The sequence below is a fragment of the Mya arenaria genome, chromosome 10 (genome assembly GCF_026914265.1).
Source record: "Mya arenaria isolate MELC-2E11 chromosome 10, ASM2691426v1".
In the NCBI taxonomy this organism is placed as follows: domain Eukaryota; kingdom Metazoa; phylum Mollusca; class Bivalvia; order Myida; family Myidae; genus Mya; species Mya arenaria.
In genome coordinates, this window is record NC_069131.1 from 30,873,267 (window position 1) to 30,890,271 (window position 17,005).

General features: G+C 32.6%; 1 protein-coding gene across 3 annotated transcripts; it reads right to left on the bottom strand.

Annotated features, from left to right (window-relative positions):
• Positions 1 to 950: 950 nt before the first annotated feature.
• LOC128206938 (neo-calmodulin-like) lies at positions 951 to 15,180 on the bottom strand. 3 transcript variants are annotated; one of them, XM_052909683.1, is made up of 6 exons: positions 15,103 to 15,180; positions 6,766 to 6,796; positions 5,768 to 5,911; positions 3,071 to 3,244; positions 2,427 to 2,507; positions 951 to 1,973 (listed from the first exon to the last, which is right to left on the bottom strand). In XM_052909683.1, exons 1-6 carry the CDS (start codon positions 15,109 to 15,111, stop codon positions 1,948 to 1,950), a joined length of 465 nt encoding a protein of 154 aa, XP_052765643.1. In that variant the 5' UTR covers positions 15,112 to 15,180; the 3' UTR covers positions 951 to 1,947. The 3 variants fall into 3 exon arrangements, with proteins under 3 accessions (XP_052765643.1, XP_052765642.1, XP_052765641.1); XM_052909682.1 differs by lacking the exon at positions 15,103 to 15,180 and adding an exon at positions 14,320 to 14,544; XM_052909681.1 differs by lacking the exon at positions 15,103 to 15,180 and adding an exon at positions 10,134 to 10,503.
• Positions 15,181 to 17,005: the final 1,825 nt, after the last annotated feature.

Here is a 17,005-nt window from a genome sequence, read left to right on the forward strand (position 1 = left end):
CCATTAATGCCTTTACACCGACCTTAAAACTATGTGACATTTCCCGTGGATTAAGATTTTTGATTTTTCGTCTATCTCATATTCGTTTGCGCTTAAAAACAGCTTTATAAGTTAGTGATTTTAATGTTTGTTTTAATACACCCAAATTGTAGTGTAAGGTTAAAGACTGAAACAATCAAAGAGATATAGTTTGTTCCCATAATATATGTCTGATGACATATAGCATATGGAATGAGCTCAAGGTCAAGGTTTCTTCTTTTGAACTGGATGGATTAGTTCATCAACAGTCTAGTGTCAACATCTGAAGTCGTATAGGAATGGTATGGTCATTAAAAATCGAAACAATTTATACAGGCGTAGGTGTGGGTATAAACAGCTTCGAAATAATTGCTTTTTCTACAAATACTTCCTTAAGATTGTATGGTGTCACGCGAACAAAAACCTATACAGGACTGTTTTTATTTTTACTTCTGATTTTGATTGATTACTTTTTTGATATTTGCAAGTTTAGTTGTTTATAAGTTATGGTTATGCCATACTTCCACACTCTCAAAAATCTATCTGTAACATAAAAGATGCAATTAAAAATTTTAAACATTGAAATCCTTTTACGTCGACCAAATATCAATATGTATGCACATTGAACAGGAAAAAAACAATACCTATCCTAACCTGATAAGCATTTTTAAGTGCTTTAACATGCAGGTATGTATAAACTGAAACAACTCTTCGAAAGTACCTTCATTAACCACAAAATTACTTTTAGCAATATAGTTACGTTCATTTTGTGCTTAATGACTTATAAGACGATGTGATGTGCCTCACGAATTAAATGCTAAGCACGAGGTCACATTTACATCAATGACCATCAAACTGAATCATCAACGATAACTCTATACCTTTAAGAAGCGTAATAACCCAAAAGGTATGTTGCACCAACGTTTGTTTTATTGTAACAAAATGCAATGCATAAACATATATATATACATATACATTTTATGGCATAAACAAATAACAACAAAATGCAAATCAAACTTAAACACAAATCAAACTATGTTTTGCTTCTTATCGAAATTTAAACAATTTGATAACAACAGCAAATTTTATATCAATATTATTATACTTATTAGATACAAAGTATATTTCTTTTTATTTGTCGACATACCAAGTCCGTTAAATATCAATGATAAACACCATTTTTCTCAAAGATTCTTTTAAAATACATGCATTTCTTCAGTTTTCCTTTAATCGGTTAAAACGTTATAAATTATTATAATCAAATCAGGACGTCATGTTGATTTAAATAACACTTCCTGTTGTGCACAAGTTATAATAACATCCGATTTTAGTGCGTTTGTACATATGTATCTGGATTCTAAAACATTGTGTACAACGTAAGTACAATCCAATCAAGTTATCTCCCGTCTAAAATAAAACTTTACGACTCAATAGGCTTTATTCGGCTGTTTTACCGCACCTTTGATATAATATAATGCAAAAATAATGTTCTTATTTCTTAAGCGGCAATTATGATGGAGCAATACTTATACTGGATTATCATTCTATATGATCAATTATTCAGAACACACAAATTGGTACGCACTCCCACGCTCTTGTTAATAAAGAATATTGAAACATTGCCTTTTTTTAGTTCACTGGCTCGCTTCAAGTCATTTGGCAAAAAAAAAAAACGATGAACAATGACTTTAGGTGTGACGTAATAATCTTCTCCGATATCACCGAAACGTTTTGGGGTTTTATAATTAACTTGATGTGACCTTTTTCAATCTGGCGGTAACAAACACCAGCCCTGCGGTATATGATGGTGTTTGCATGTTTCTTTTAAAGATACGCAAGTAGTACGTGCATTGATAGTTTAAACGCATGTTTTGTACACGGCATCCTCCATTTGTTATAATATTTATGTTTGTTTTCTTTCCATAACATCTAGTAGCCCATATGTTTGCAGAATTCTGGAACAAACAAAATACAATTTTATCATCACAATTATTAATGTTTGGATCCGTATGAGTTACGTCCCCGCAGGTAATTGGTATTCGGTTTTGTATCATTACACAAGTATTTGCTTCACCGAGCATTTTATTGGTATCGGTGTTAATTTGTTACGATGTTATGTTGGTTAGTTTAAAATGCAGCAATTGAGTTCCTGGTTCGTAAGTTCGTCTGCCTTTAAACAGAATCAGTGTTTGACGACTAGCCTTGTTTCTATATCTTCCATGGCATTTTTGAATAGGTGTTTGGCGACTGGGCTTGTCTCCAGGTATATTATCCACTTTGTGAGTAACGAAAGTATGTATGTGGTGGTGAGATGCTTCTTTCAGTGATATTGACGAAGTACATTTCTTTCTCATGTCTGCGTGCCTATTAGTGCAACTACCATTGAAACAACCAAGGGGATTGCTTACCAGCATAATCTATCTTGCCATCACCATTTAAATCCGCCTCTTTTATGAACTCGTCTGCTAATTCTTCCGGCATTCTGTCCCCTGAAAATAGACGTTTTGTGAATCGATACGTTTTGACATCAGTTTAACAGATATGCTCAGAAACAATGAGTGAGAAAGTTAAGACGTTTAGAATGAAAAACAATGGATGCTTGTTTACTTTTTAATAACCTTCGGAACACGACGTCTTTTTCGAATATCGGTATCAATGTTGTACCATGGAAGAGCACTTGATCAAAATGAACCAGCCAACATTATCATTGTAAAAATAACATAAAAGAGGTTTGATGAAAAAAGTGTATGAACAAACATTTGTATAAACTGATTAAAAAAGAAAGGAAACATGAAGGTAACAAAAAACGTAGGTCCTCTACCATTGCAATAAACCTTAGACATTGTAGTAGGTATTTGGTCCCGAGTGTCAATACATCCACAATATAGCAAGTGTCGTAACTCTGGAATTTACAAACAGTCAAAGAGTTCCGGCCCTTTGTACGTCTTAAAAAACAGACGAGCATTCGGGTATGCTCCTTGTTAAAGAATAGTGTGCAGTGTGTTGATCACCTTTACATTATAATTTTTAACTTGAGGCATGCAAAACTTACCAATTTGTGTGAGCACCCTTTTCAACTCCTCCTTATCGATGTAGCCGTCTTTGTCTCTATCAAACACATTAAAGGCGTCCTGCATCTCATAGCAAACCTCGTCAGCCAACGATTTCAATATATCCTTTTCAATTATATATTTCTTAAACTCATCGTAGTCTATGGAGCCATTGTCTGAAATATAAGAAATCAATTGTATATGTATTGTATAAACATGTTAAGGTTAATTATATATATACTTATGTGAAAAACTATAGAAACAAGCTTAGTAGCAAAAGGTTTAAACATAAACCCGGTTTAATGGCACTGGGTAAGACATAGAACACAAAAAAATCACAAACAAGAACATGGAAGAACAGCACAAAACTCCACAAATAGCACAATGCATGCTTACTTTATATAACAAAACAAGGTATGTTTATCAAGGATTATTAGGTACCGCCTTGTAACGGTCCATAACGATACACTAGGGCGCCATAGAATAGCGGGCGAGTTATTACAACTTTCCATAACCATTGCCACTATGTTTGGTGAACATAAAGTCATTGTATGAAAGTTAAGAGTTTCTCAAGATGGAGCTTGACAAAGACAATGACTGATAATCATGAAGTATAAATTGATCGCTGAAAGTCGATCTTATGCAAGGTAAATTACGACCAACATATATAATTCAAGAAATTGAAGAAAAATAAATTGTCACCCGCGTGCACGATTGCACTTTACCCTTTTATAAACGGTAACATCCGCCTATATCAAATGCCAAAGTCGTTAATTAGTATTTTGTTATAGGTCAATTCCATCAAAAGACAAAACGAGGCTGTTATTTCGTTATAACCTTCTTAATGTAGTACACTGAATGTTCTATTTCCGGGAGCCTTTTCAAATCAATTTGATGCGACAATAGAAACGAGCCTACTCGGTCAAAGCTAGAAATGTTTTTTTCTGGTCCATGGTTGGAACAACATCGACAAGAGGAATGTTGTTGCTTCAAAATTATTTCCATTTATTTGTTGTCTGATAATGGAGACGTTCTACCAAAGTTTCCAATATCTTTCACATTTCATGACAATAAATCAGGACGTCATTTTGTCGTATTGGCTCTTAGTGAAATAATTTTGATGAATGAATTGATTTTCGATCCCGGATATTTTTTATCTCAGGGAAATCAGCATGGCTTGGTTATCAAGAATATCAAGTTATCACGAGGAGGTTGTTACTGACACAGAAAAGCGGTCAACACCATTACGACAGGAAGGGCGCATTTATAGCTTTAGATTTAAGCGGGTTACATTTACGTCTGGCGTGTCTATCTCGAAACGCGAATAACAATAAATACCTTGCAGTAAATGGTTTTCAAGAGTTGTTAATTTAAAAATCTTATAAATAAGAACACTTATCTGTTATGCGTTTTTTAAAGATCATTCAATGTCCACTGTAATCAGTATGGAAAGTTAAAGGACAAATGCTGAGGCAGGAACAATTTCAAATGTTCTGTAGTGTTATGGTACTAAGTGGCAATTCGATCATCGATCGTAATAGAAGATATAGGTACGTAATATCTTGATTTTCAGTTGAATACAAAGCGATTGTCATAGCTCATGATAAGACTTTAATTGCAAATTAAGATTATAAGTATCTTCCATGGCCGAGAGTGTAAGATAGGTTCATTCCGACCCGAGCGTAGGGTGTTTTGCGGAAACGAGGTTTACCGAGTTTCCGCAAAACACCCTGCCCGAGGGTCGGGATGAACCTATCTTACACGAGCGGCTATGGTAGATGCTTTTTTTCCCATATCGAGTTTATAAAAATTAAGAAAAAATGTATTTTTTTTGCCGGAACTCTTTTGTGCTTAGTGAAAATAATTGCGTACGGATATGCAATAATTCGTGGTTGTCATGGATATTCGCGCAGTGATTCAGAGTATGTAAATGGTCTGATCGGTCTTTAAATAGTTCTAAGAAGTGTGAAGAATTATTTCTTGAAAGGTGCGTGAAAACTGTTTTCTGGTGACATTTGAAGCGAGAAATAATTAACTCGAGTTCTAAATATTGCCACAAGACAAGGTTTCCATGATGCGCTACAGACGACAGTCTTCAACAAGGGAGGTAATTACAATGTGGTGACCATTAAAAGAAGTTCCATACGGGCATTTTATCTTCGCCCGTGGGCAAGATAAGAATTTCTAGCATGGTAAAATTAATGGATCTACTTATCTGAGGTGGGGGAAAAAGATTTCCAGCTAGCTCCTTTTTTAACATATTAGGTCCCTTACAAGCAAAACACATTCCATTCAATAATTGTTCGATGCGATCGTTACTCAGCTAAGACATCAGAAAATGACAATTGAAGACGAAAGAAAACAATGCATTAAACAAATGGTAAACCCAAATAGATTGTGTTATGACGGTTTACCGCATGTTTCCAATGCGATGAGTACACTTAATTGGTAAACCGACAAGGGGTATTCCAAGAATTATAAGTAATGCAAAATGCTACTTTAATGGTGGCAGAATACAATGCATTACCATTTTAAGCTAATTTATGTATAGTAGCAGCTGCTGAGTTTTTTTGTGACAATGCAAAAATAAAAAAGGAGTTTTTATTTATAATTATAAAACTTGCTTTAGTCAACTCCATTGCTCCACAAAAATACTGCAGCTTGTTTATTTTTGCAAAACATTACTTTTTTCAACTCACGATCTGTATCAATTGGCGCTAGGAGTTCCTCCATTTCCGCTTCCGATTTAAGACTTCCGGTGTACCTGAGTAGCTTTGCGAGCTCGGACGTGGTAAGTTTACCATCGTGGTCTGTGTCCAGCAGATTGAAAGTGTCCCGAATATCTGGAGGATCAAACCACATTAGCAGACTAGTAAACGTTGAATAATATAATATATTATATGAATATTTTTAATTTTGAAGATAAAAGGTCAATTCTTATCAACGATCGTAGCTTACTATATCTGAGAAGTGATAATATCCATTTCGAAAGTTATAGCTGTTTCAAATTATTGCATTTGGATTTGCGAGCAAACATTTCAATCAGTGTGTTTCAGGGACACAATATCTAACTTTGGTTCGAGTTTACGACATTTTGTAACACACGTTGATAAAATTGCCACAGAGCTATCAAGTATTCGGACACTTAAGGAATATATCGGAAGATATGCATCTTTTTATTCTATTATTTCTGGTGGTATTTATATCTGTTTCGAGATTGATTGACTTTTCACTTTACACATAGTTTATTAATCATTTGAATTCAATTCATGAACAAACAATATATTGTATTGTTTTTGAGGTATTATTTCAAAGTATGATTAAACTTAAAAGTGTTTTGTAAGTGAACTAGTTAATTTGTTCACAACAAATGTAATCAAATCCAAGCAATAAAGAATTTCATACATTTGAATAAGAACATCAGGTAAATGATAGATAAATGAATATAAAATAATTAAATATGCAAATAATTGAATACATTATCAATAAAAATAAGCAATTAATGTATTAATAGTGACAACAAATTATTGAAATAAAACATATGATTAATTATAAAATAAACGTACAAAAAAGCAATCTATAAAATTCAATAATTATATTAAGAAATGATGAAAATAACTAAATACCAATTAAAAAAGAAACGTTCCTAAAATAGCACAAACTCGTAATTCGTTACTTTGATACTAACACTACATACCTTTTAGATGCTGATCTGTAATTTCTCCGACCTGAAATAAATAAATAAATAAATACAACATTAGATAATTTCAAAGTTGTGAAAGTATAAAGTGTTTTACTGGATTGTAGATGTTACTGCAGCTACTAACCGTCTTATTGAAATGTGACAGTAAAAGTTTTTGTGAATATAAAGATTCGAAATGGTCATGCTTCAACCATAGACTATGGTTGTTTATGCATTATTTCTAAAGGGTAACATTAGATGCAATCTCAAACTATGTGTGTTCAACCAGTTAGACGTTTTCATGTCATTGAGAGAGTCCAACAAGGTTAGTGTTTCCAGGTGAATTGAAATGTTGTAATGGCAGTGGAAATATAATACTGGTAGACGTTCACATTGTAACTTGTTAAATGGAACATACACTTGTTAAAGATGTGGAAAACGTTCATGTGTAGAAATTTATTGTCTACATTTGGTTGGGATTTGTCTCGTTTTTAGTCAGCTCTCATATAAAAAAAATAATCATAGAAATCGAGAACCTTTGTTCTTCAAATGTTTTGTAACAAATGATGCTCTTCCTTGTTAAAGGCGATGAACCGAACGGTGTATGTGTGTAAGCACAAACCTCTACATTTTTCAAGCAATAAGACAATATAAAATAAATTAGATCACGTGGTATCTTTCGTCATCTGATGGGGCATGTATGCGATATCATACAATTATTTCATGTATACAGTCCATGCATCACATGCAATTCATAATAACGCCTCCTTTTAAAGACAGAAGCATAGTTCTCTCAAAAAGTCATATTTTACCTGCATAGATTATATTTATGGTTGGTTATATAAAACGTGAAAAAGCTTCCAATATGAACTTGGTATTGTACATTTTGGGGGCAAGAGTATTTTATCAAGTTAGCAAAAACCTGATTAGACTGCTTTGCTGACTTACATATGAGTGTAATATACATTTATGCCAAAGGAGTAAAGTTATTTTTTAAACAAAACGTTCTACCTATATATTGGTAGTTACATTACACAAACGAACAAAGTGTGGAATAGGTACCAGACACTTGACCCACTTTGCTATTGTTTTTCCTAAGTAAAGATATATAAAATGCATGCTTTATCCATTTATGAGCATATGAACTCGTTTTCTTATGCAAAAATAAATATATTTAGCTGAAAAATTACTAAAGACTGATTTAGTGTCAACCCCTGTCAAAAATGTAAACCGTAATATGTTTAACTATGAAGAAAATACATTTACCTTAATCGCTTCTCTTAAAGCCTCCAATGACATATTTGATATTCAAGTTTGGCATATGAATCTGGCGATTCCTTATTTTCTAAAACTCTTCACCTCTGTCATATACAAATACGGAGTTACGACACACAATTTGTATATCCAGTCGTGCGAGAGACGGCATTTAATAAAAGACAAAGCTGTTCTTTAGTCAAGGTTTTATTCCGTTTGACACACCCACACTTTGAGCTATAAAGGGTATCACTCTTTTTATTGCTTCCTGATTTAATTAAGAATGGCCTTTTATCCAAAGATCTATCTTATACAAACAAATGTGGATTATCTCTTTTCCAATACAATCAATACTTGGTTTTATATAAGAGACATTCGCTCTGTGGATACAAATTATTCCTAGCAACTTTCCTAGATAAGTGACGTGTTTACAGGTTATTTATTCTTCATCCTTCGTGGAACGACAAAGTTATTGTCCTGACCGACTAATGTAGTCAGTTCTTGTGAGTTCTTGGTCATATTAGAAAATCAATTAAAGAACACTATAGTGGTGTAAAGAGGTAAAATACAATTTGACATGAAAACTTATAGATAGATCAAAGTCCTTGATGAACCTATAAACATAGCAACTGATCACGTTTTCGATAATTATGGTCATGATGTTTTGGATGATGCAGTTCTCGAATTTAACGTTAGCAGAAACCATACTACTTATAGGACCCATTTTCGCCGCGAATGGAGTTTTATATATATATATATATATATATATATATTACTCTTAAATACTGATTTTTAACGAAATAAATTTCAGAGGAAGAAAGTGAGACCCCTGATCTGAACTCAGTATAATAACATTACTAATGTAAACTTGGAGGAATTAGTTCACTTGCTAAGCATGCTCTGTAAAATCAATTGAAAAGATAGTGTTATGATAGTTCCAATAATTAGTCCACATCTGAAAATGTAGTTTTAAAAAGAAATATTTAAATAAATGTTCCTGACCGACACCACACTAATATATTTATTTTTATATTTCCATAAATGGAACATGTTGCTCTGTTTTAATTAGTGTTTATAGGTGAAATATTTTCCATTTGGATAAAGGCAAGATAATCGATAATCGCCCGCTAGAGAAAATGGATGAGAAATGGGATTTTGTCAGAGAAAATATAGTTTTTCTATTTTTTAAGCTTCTTTCGAACACAAACTATCATTTGTATGAAAAACATTCATGATGGAATTGCGAAACATGGATTTTATACGGTCGACGAATGATTAGTTTGTGCGAACACATGGTCCAAGACCTATAGAAAGGTTCACTGTCTCAACACTAAACGAACAAAATATACTTCGTGCGTCTCCAAAATAGCGACTTGAACATTGTCAACAAAAATGACACAACTGATCCTCTCTTTTTTTAAATAATATTTGCGAGAGCTTATTTTAGTCCATAGCACCCTTAAAAATCTACAATCAACTCAAGTAGTAAGCCAAAGATATGTTTGCCGTAAATATAACATCAGTTACACAATTATCCAAATGAAGAATACAGGCAGACTAATGCTTGAATTGCATTAGTTTCGTACAAAAAGTGCATCCTGGGCCGTACATATGGTTACTTACAAGCAATTCGAACGTATCAATTTGGTTCATATTCACTAACGTCATGAAACTGAGTTTGAAACTCACTCTCAGAAATGTTACAGAATATGTATGGGTAAGTTTGACCAAAAGAACACCTTTCAACATGTTCATTAAAGCGTTTACTATCATTGATCTTATCATAGTTATCTGACAATGAATTTCAAACTCAAACTCAGACACACGACGAAGGGGAACATGAGAGGAGGATAGTAAGCTGCGTAACTATATGGGAAAAGCGGTATCGACAGAAATGCATGTGACATGGTAAAATATGCGATTTGGTGACAGGGATACATACATGTATATGGATAATATGAATCAACAGGTTAAAACTTAAACACAGTAATTAAGTACCAAAACCGTATGGAAAAAAAACACAATGTAAAGACACTTACGACACTGATAAAATGCAAACATTGTACAATATAAGACTCTTAAGTATTGCAGATGAATGTTACATTGGTTTGATATAAAGATGTGCTTGCCTCGATTCCCATGTAATTCTGCCGGAAATACTCTATCATGATCGATGACCTTCGGCGCCCAGTACCCACTTTCTCTTGGACATTTGATGCAGACACATTGCCATTTGAATACCTTTTTGACAGTCTCTTTTTAAATCTTTTAAACTCCAGACCAGTATCCCCAGTAGTATCTTCGCCATCGCTTTCAACGCGTTCTGCCATATTATTAATAGTCAATAGGTGACAAGAGTTTCTTTTAAATTCAGTTTCCGGCCTTTCAGAGCAAATACTTATCACATCACAAACCCGACTCGTAAGGTAAGTATAATATCTTTGTAGTTTTAACTCCATTCACTAAAGAATGCAACTAAGTATACTGCAATGTGTCTTGCATCATTTATAGTCTACGAAAATAACATTTCTATGTTATCATCTTGCAACTAAATTGTTCCCCTAATTTCACTGAAATCATATCATAAATCCTTTTCAATTTTGTTCTCATTTCATTCAGCTACCTTTATATATTTCCAAAGCCTTACTATAATTATGACTTTCACTATAACATATAGTTACTCCCATATAAGGTTCTATCTAAACTGTAAAATAATATTTGTTTAAAGATTAAATTATATCAATTCTATTTGCTAACGTTTTGTTATAAAACTAACTGTTATTGATTTGTTTACTTTGTTGTAAAGCACGCTTCAATTAAATTACTGTAATTATATTTAATCCCATATTGTCATTGCCAGGTATAATATGACTAAAAGCTTATTATTATTGATATTCAATAATTGCATTTTAAACGCTTATAACTGTCCTGATAAGAGCAAATGGTTTTAATTTGGATTAATTGATAGAAAATGCAGTATTTTAAACAAGAATTCCTAACCACGATATAGTATCCCCCATTCGGAACTCCTCGGCCATTTTTATCGAAAACAACCTCGGATGTATGCCGGTAAATCAGTTGAAGTAGTTCGTATTTTTTTTAATTATATCGATAATGAAATGTAGTGTTTTAGAATTGAATTTATTGATCTAAGTTTAAATTGATTGTCAGGGAAGTGTATTATTGCAAACATAATTAAGATACCCAAGAGTAAAGTCGTAAAGTTTAACTGCTAAATAAAAATACTACGCGATCTACTTGCAGCGGACTTAAACGTATCTCTTTTTGAGTATGCAAACCGTCCAAATACATCCGAGGTTGTTTTCGATAAAAATGGCCGAGGAGTTCCAAATGAGTATCCCCCAGCTATAAAATTTCGACATAGTTTAGATACCGGCGAAGGTAAACGCAGAGCAGTTGAACATGCATTAAATTGATTGAACAAGTATCGCTTGAAAGTGAATTTTAATGTTATTGACGTTCTTTGTTTCTTTATTTATTTAACTATACTTATTGCTGTAGTTTAGAAATTATTTGAGTTTAAATTCAGTCAATCTTTAAATTTAAATTTTCTATTGTTTTAAATAGTAAATATAGTAGCCAAAATTAATAGCCAATGGACCATCATGATATACTTATGATCAAAAGTGGAATCGTATACAACCATCACTTTATTTACGGTTTTTTTCTCGTCCATTTAAAATTTCAAAGTGCCTCAAACTGCTACATATTCCAGCATTTTTATTTGGAATATTGACCTGAAAGTCTATAAACATGTTTATCAATATCTCTTACATTAAATTAACCCACTTTAGATAGCGAATTTCACTCCGTGTATTTTAAACCGAAAAAATAAAATGCCTATAAAAACAATCGTAATTAAACACAACGTCTTCTCTGAAATATTCCAATACACACTTCTAAATAGAAGAGTAAAAACAAGTATATGGTTCTAACATATCCAACATTTCACTATAAACGAGGAGAACTTGTGATAGTTTTCATAACTTCGCTTTTTTATCTGTATTGTGAAACAAACGCTACTTTAAGCCTATGTTTAGAAAATACATGAAACCCTCGTACAACCTTATCTATGAGTATCCTTGACTTTAGATAACGAAAAGATTATAAATTTTAAAATGATAAAGACGCAAGGATTAGATTTTGTTATACTTTTGAAACACTATCGACTAGTGTTCAAACCGCTTTGCCATTTCACAAGAAGGCTGTTCAGAGTGTCCAGAATCGTTACACTGAGACAATAATTATAAGCTACAGATATAGCTTGCATAAGACAGTGTAAACTTCTCTATTAATCTATTGTTGTGAAAAAATATAACCACCTTTTTAACATAAATAAATTTCGTTGGTATGAGTTGTTACGTAGGAGTATGATATTATACGAGTAGTGTCTCAAGTTGTGGCTCAAAAGTAACAAATACTGACAACCTGATGAATTATTGGCTCAAAGTTAGCAAATACTGACAACCTGATGAAGTAGTGTCTCAAAGTTAACAACTACTGACATCCTGATGAAGTAGTGTCTTGAAGTTAACAAATACTGACAGCCTGATGAAATAGTGTCTCAGAGTTAACAAATACTGACATCCTGATGAATAAGTATCTCAAAGTTAACAAATACTGACAACCTGATGAAGTTGTGGCTCAAAGTTAACAAATACTGACAGCCTGATGAAATAGTGTCTCAGAGTTAGCAATTACTGAGAACCTGATGAAATAGTGTCTCAAAGTTAACAACTACTGACATCCTGATGAAGTAGTATCTTGAAGTTAACAAATACTGACAGCCTGATGAAATAGTGTCTCAGAGTTAACAACTACTGACATCCTGATGAATAAGTATCTCAAAGTTAACAAATACTGACAACCTGATGAAGTTGTGGCTCAAAGTTAACAAATACTGACAGCCTGATAAAATAGTGTCTCAGAGTTAACAAATACTGACAACCTGATGAAGTCGTGGATCAAAGTTAACAAATACTGACAGCCTGATGAAATAGTGTCTCAGAGTTAACAAATACTGACAACCTGATGAAGTTGTGGCTCAAAGTTAACAAATACTGACATCCTGATGAATAAGTATCTCAAAGTTAACAAATACTGACAACATGATGAAGTTGTGGCTCAAAGTTTACAAATACTGACAGCCTGATGAATAAGTATCTGAAAGTTAACAAATACTGACAGCCTGATGAAGTAGTGTCTCAAAGTTAACAAATACTGACATCGTGATGAATAAGTATCTCAAAGTTAACAAATACTGACAACATGATGAAGTTGTGGCTCATGGCTCAAAGTTTACAAATACTGACAGCCTGATGAATAAGTATCTCAAAGTTAACAAATACTGACAGCCTGATGAACTAGTGTCTCAAAGGTAACAAATACAGATTTCCTTATGATGTAGTGTCTCAAAGTTAACAAATACAATATTCCTAATGAAGTAGTGTCTCAAAATTAACAAATACAGATTTCCTCATGATATAGTGTCCTAAAGTTAACAAATACAGATTTCTTTATGAGGAAGTATCTCAAAGTTAACAAATACAATATTCCTAATGAAGTAGTGTCTTAAAGTTAACAAATACAGAACTCCTGATAAGAAAGAGTATCAAGGTAAAAATGAGACAATACGAGGGACTAACTGAATATATGGCATTACACATAAAACGAGTTCAGGTTTAATTATTTCACCAGTTCAAAATGTCTTTCTTTATCATAAAGGCTTAATCAAATCGATCCAGATTGATCTTAAAACATCCATTGAGAATAAATGTCTATCTTTACAAAAAAGTTCGATAGGTTTTCATTGTCAAAGATTGCTAAGAGGGCTTAATCCTCTTGTTGTGAAAAAGATATTACAACCCTTTTTTAAATTTATAATAATATTCGTTTGATGTATTACGTAGCAGTATGTAATTACAGTATAAGAAAAAATAGAGGAAACCCCATTTTCCGTCCTGGTGACAGCAAACCAAACTCGGATAGTATAACACCGATTATTTAACTCGTGGCGCATTTTATAATGGCAACAGCACAACCATTCACACACACACGCACACACGCACGCACGCACGCACACACACACACGCACACACACACGATATTTGCCAATGCATACATTTGCAAAGTAAACCAACCTCTACATGTAAACATATTAAGGCTTTGTTCACAAATTGACAATTTATTTAAAAACATGTTCACAACTCATTTATAATTTATATTCAATAGACCTAGCGCATGAAAATACAAACAAAATTAAGGAAATGAAACCAAATCAATTAATTTACTTACTTGGAAATAATTCTTCAAAATGTGTTTGTCGCTCTTGGAAACCGAGCTATCCGATCTTTTTAAATTTCTTTCCATGTTAGATCCATAAATTGAACAGAATATATACTACAATTTAACTATAATTTTTCCTTAAATGTATTTAACCTTTATATTCCTAACAAATAAGGCTGACTTAGTTTTATGTTAATCCATGTTAATCATTTTAAATCCAGTACCGATCAGTTGACTTGCCCCTAAAAGCTTAACTAGATGTGTGTTTTACTTTCCAAACTCGTTATGACAAAGATCTAGATTTCATTCCATTGATGAAATTTCAAACCATGGAGAGAATTTTATTGAATAATCGAATAATTGTTTAGACAGCTAAATTATTCTGCATTGTTCCTTTCCAAATATTGCATTTGATAGTCCCCTATCTTTACGTAAATACGCAAATCAGATTAAATCTTTACACCTAAATACGGTTTCCACAAAGGTGCGGTCTTTTGTTAAATGTCAGAATAATAAAATAACAAAAATCATTTCGTACACAATTGTGATGATGAGGTGATGATATGATGATTATAATGACTATGATTATTTGTATTATTATGATTATATTTATTATTATTATTATTATTATTATTATTATTATTATTATTATTATTATTATTATTATTATTATGTTTAATTTTATTATCAGTATTATTATTGTTGTTGTAATTATTATTTATTTTATTATCATTATTATTATTATTATTATTATTATTATTATTATTATTATTATTACAACGTAAACCTTACCTCGCTCATTTTGCTTGCCTGGGTACTCTGTTTATTTTATTCAATCTCTTATTTCTCCATGAACAAATTAGCTATCGGTTCAACTCAATTAATTTTCTGTATTTTGCAAAGAGCTTATCGTAAACTTCTTCTGTTCCATTGTATACATAACATACACGAACGATAATGTTCAATCTGTTTGATAATGTCAGATAAACATTTCAAAGACTTCCTTTATTTACAAATTAACATAAAACTGTATTGAGGAAAGTTGCTCCTTTGAAATCAAGCAATAAAACTATTTTAGTTCGCCTGTTTATTCATTGATAAACGAGCTTAATTCAATGATTTTAAATCAGTCGTGGATTAAATAGTAATGATGTCAAAACACGCAATTAAACAAGCATTTACAAATCCCACATAAGATCGGAGCAAGACGCTCGGAAGGTTCGATGGCATTTATGTCCTGTCCGATGTGAGCAAGCGCTAGGAAGGTTCAAAGGCATTCATGACATTGTTGTCAATAAATTGTCCCTGAAAACAGTGTGTTATACCCTGTATTTATTTTGCGCTTTCAGATAATATCGCTCAGTCATTATTCCCACATCATAATTCTGATTACATTACATATGAAACAAACTTCTTGTAATGCATCCTCTTTTGAAATGGGTGGGGAAGTTGATCATCATTTTAGTGTCGTCATTTAAAGGGACTGTACACCAGATTGGCACTAAAAAAAGATTTTTTTCTGTAACGAATCTCAGGACAATTATCTAATAGAATGTGTTACGCTATGGTATCATAATTGCCCCAAAAAGTACCAAAATGTGAAAAAATGTGTCGGAGACCGGGTTCGAACCCTTGTTGCCAAAATTGCAGTCCAGCGTCGTATCCACTGAGCTACGACGGCTTTATCTAATTGGGTGACATAATTAAGCTAAACACCTACCTCGGTAATATCACGTGATAACACCGACTAGCCAATCACGCATAAGGAATGAATTATACCTGGTAGACATACCCAGTAATCTTTTTTAATGGAAAAATACGAAATAACTGCTAAACTTAAATAATTTGTAAACTATGTTGTACTTCAGTTAGTAAGTTTCAATGCATTGTATACATCGATGCCAAGTTTATGTCAGTTTTCGACAATTTTCTCTCTTTTTTTCTCGCTATTTTATCATACGGAGTACAGCCCCTTTAAAGTCGTTAACGTTTTTTTTATTTGAAATAGAAACACTTTTTAAATTATACAGGCGTGGGAGTGTTCACGAAACGAACCTTCGGTGTAATCTGTTTTTAACAAATAATTTATTTAGATTGTATGGATTGATGTCACCTGATCGAAAACTAGATGTGTTTTTATTTTTATCACTATTATGATGTCAGGAAACCATTTGTCATCCGATTAAGAAAGGTCGTTGCGTCCATATAATTAATTGCATGTTTTGTTGGTTGTTTTTTTGTTAATTTGTAAAACATTTGTTCCTATAGATTAGTGTTTTAGCTTGTTTTATTGTGTAAATATTACAACAAAGTGATATTGTTTTGTGCTGATCATGAAATGCAATGCGTGTCAATGGATCGTGTTATTGGATACCTCACTACATTAAATTTCTGAAATCAAGCCGTCGTAATTTACATTAAATGACGTTAAAGGTTTCCACGGTACAAAAGGTGGTTTGAAGGACGAAAACATAAATTGTATTTAAATCTTGATAAATTTAGTTTTGAAGTTCAATATTCAGCAAACATAATACATACATCCGTAAAACACATGTGTAGGAGTAATTGCTTGCACTTGTATTGCTTTAATTGTATTAATAATAAGCGGGTTAGACAAGTTTACGAAAGAGGATTTTAGCAGATTTTCCTTTAAAGCTGCATTCTCACAGATTGATCATTTTAACAACTTTAAAAA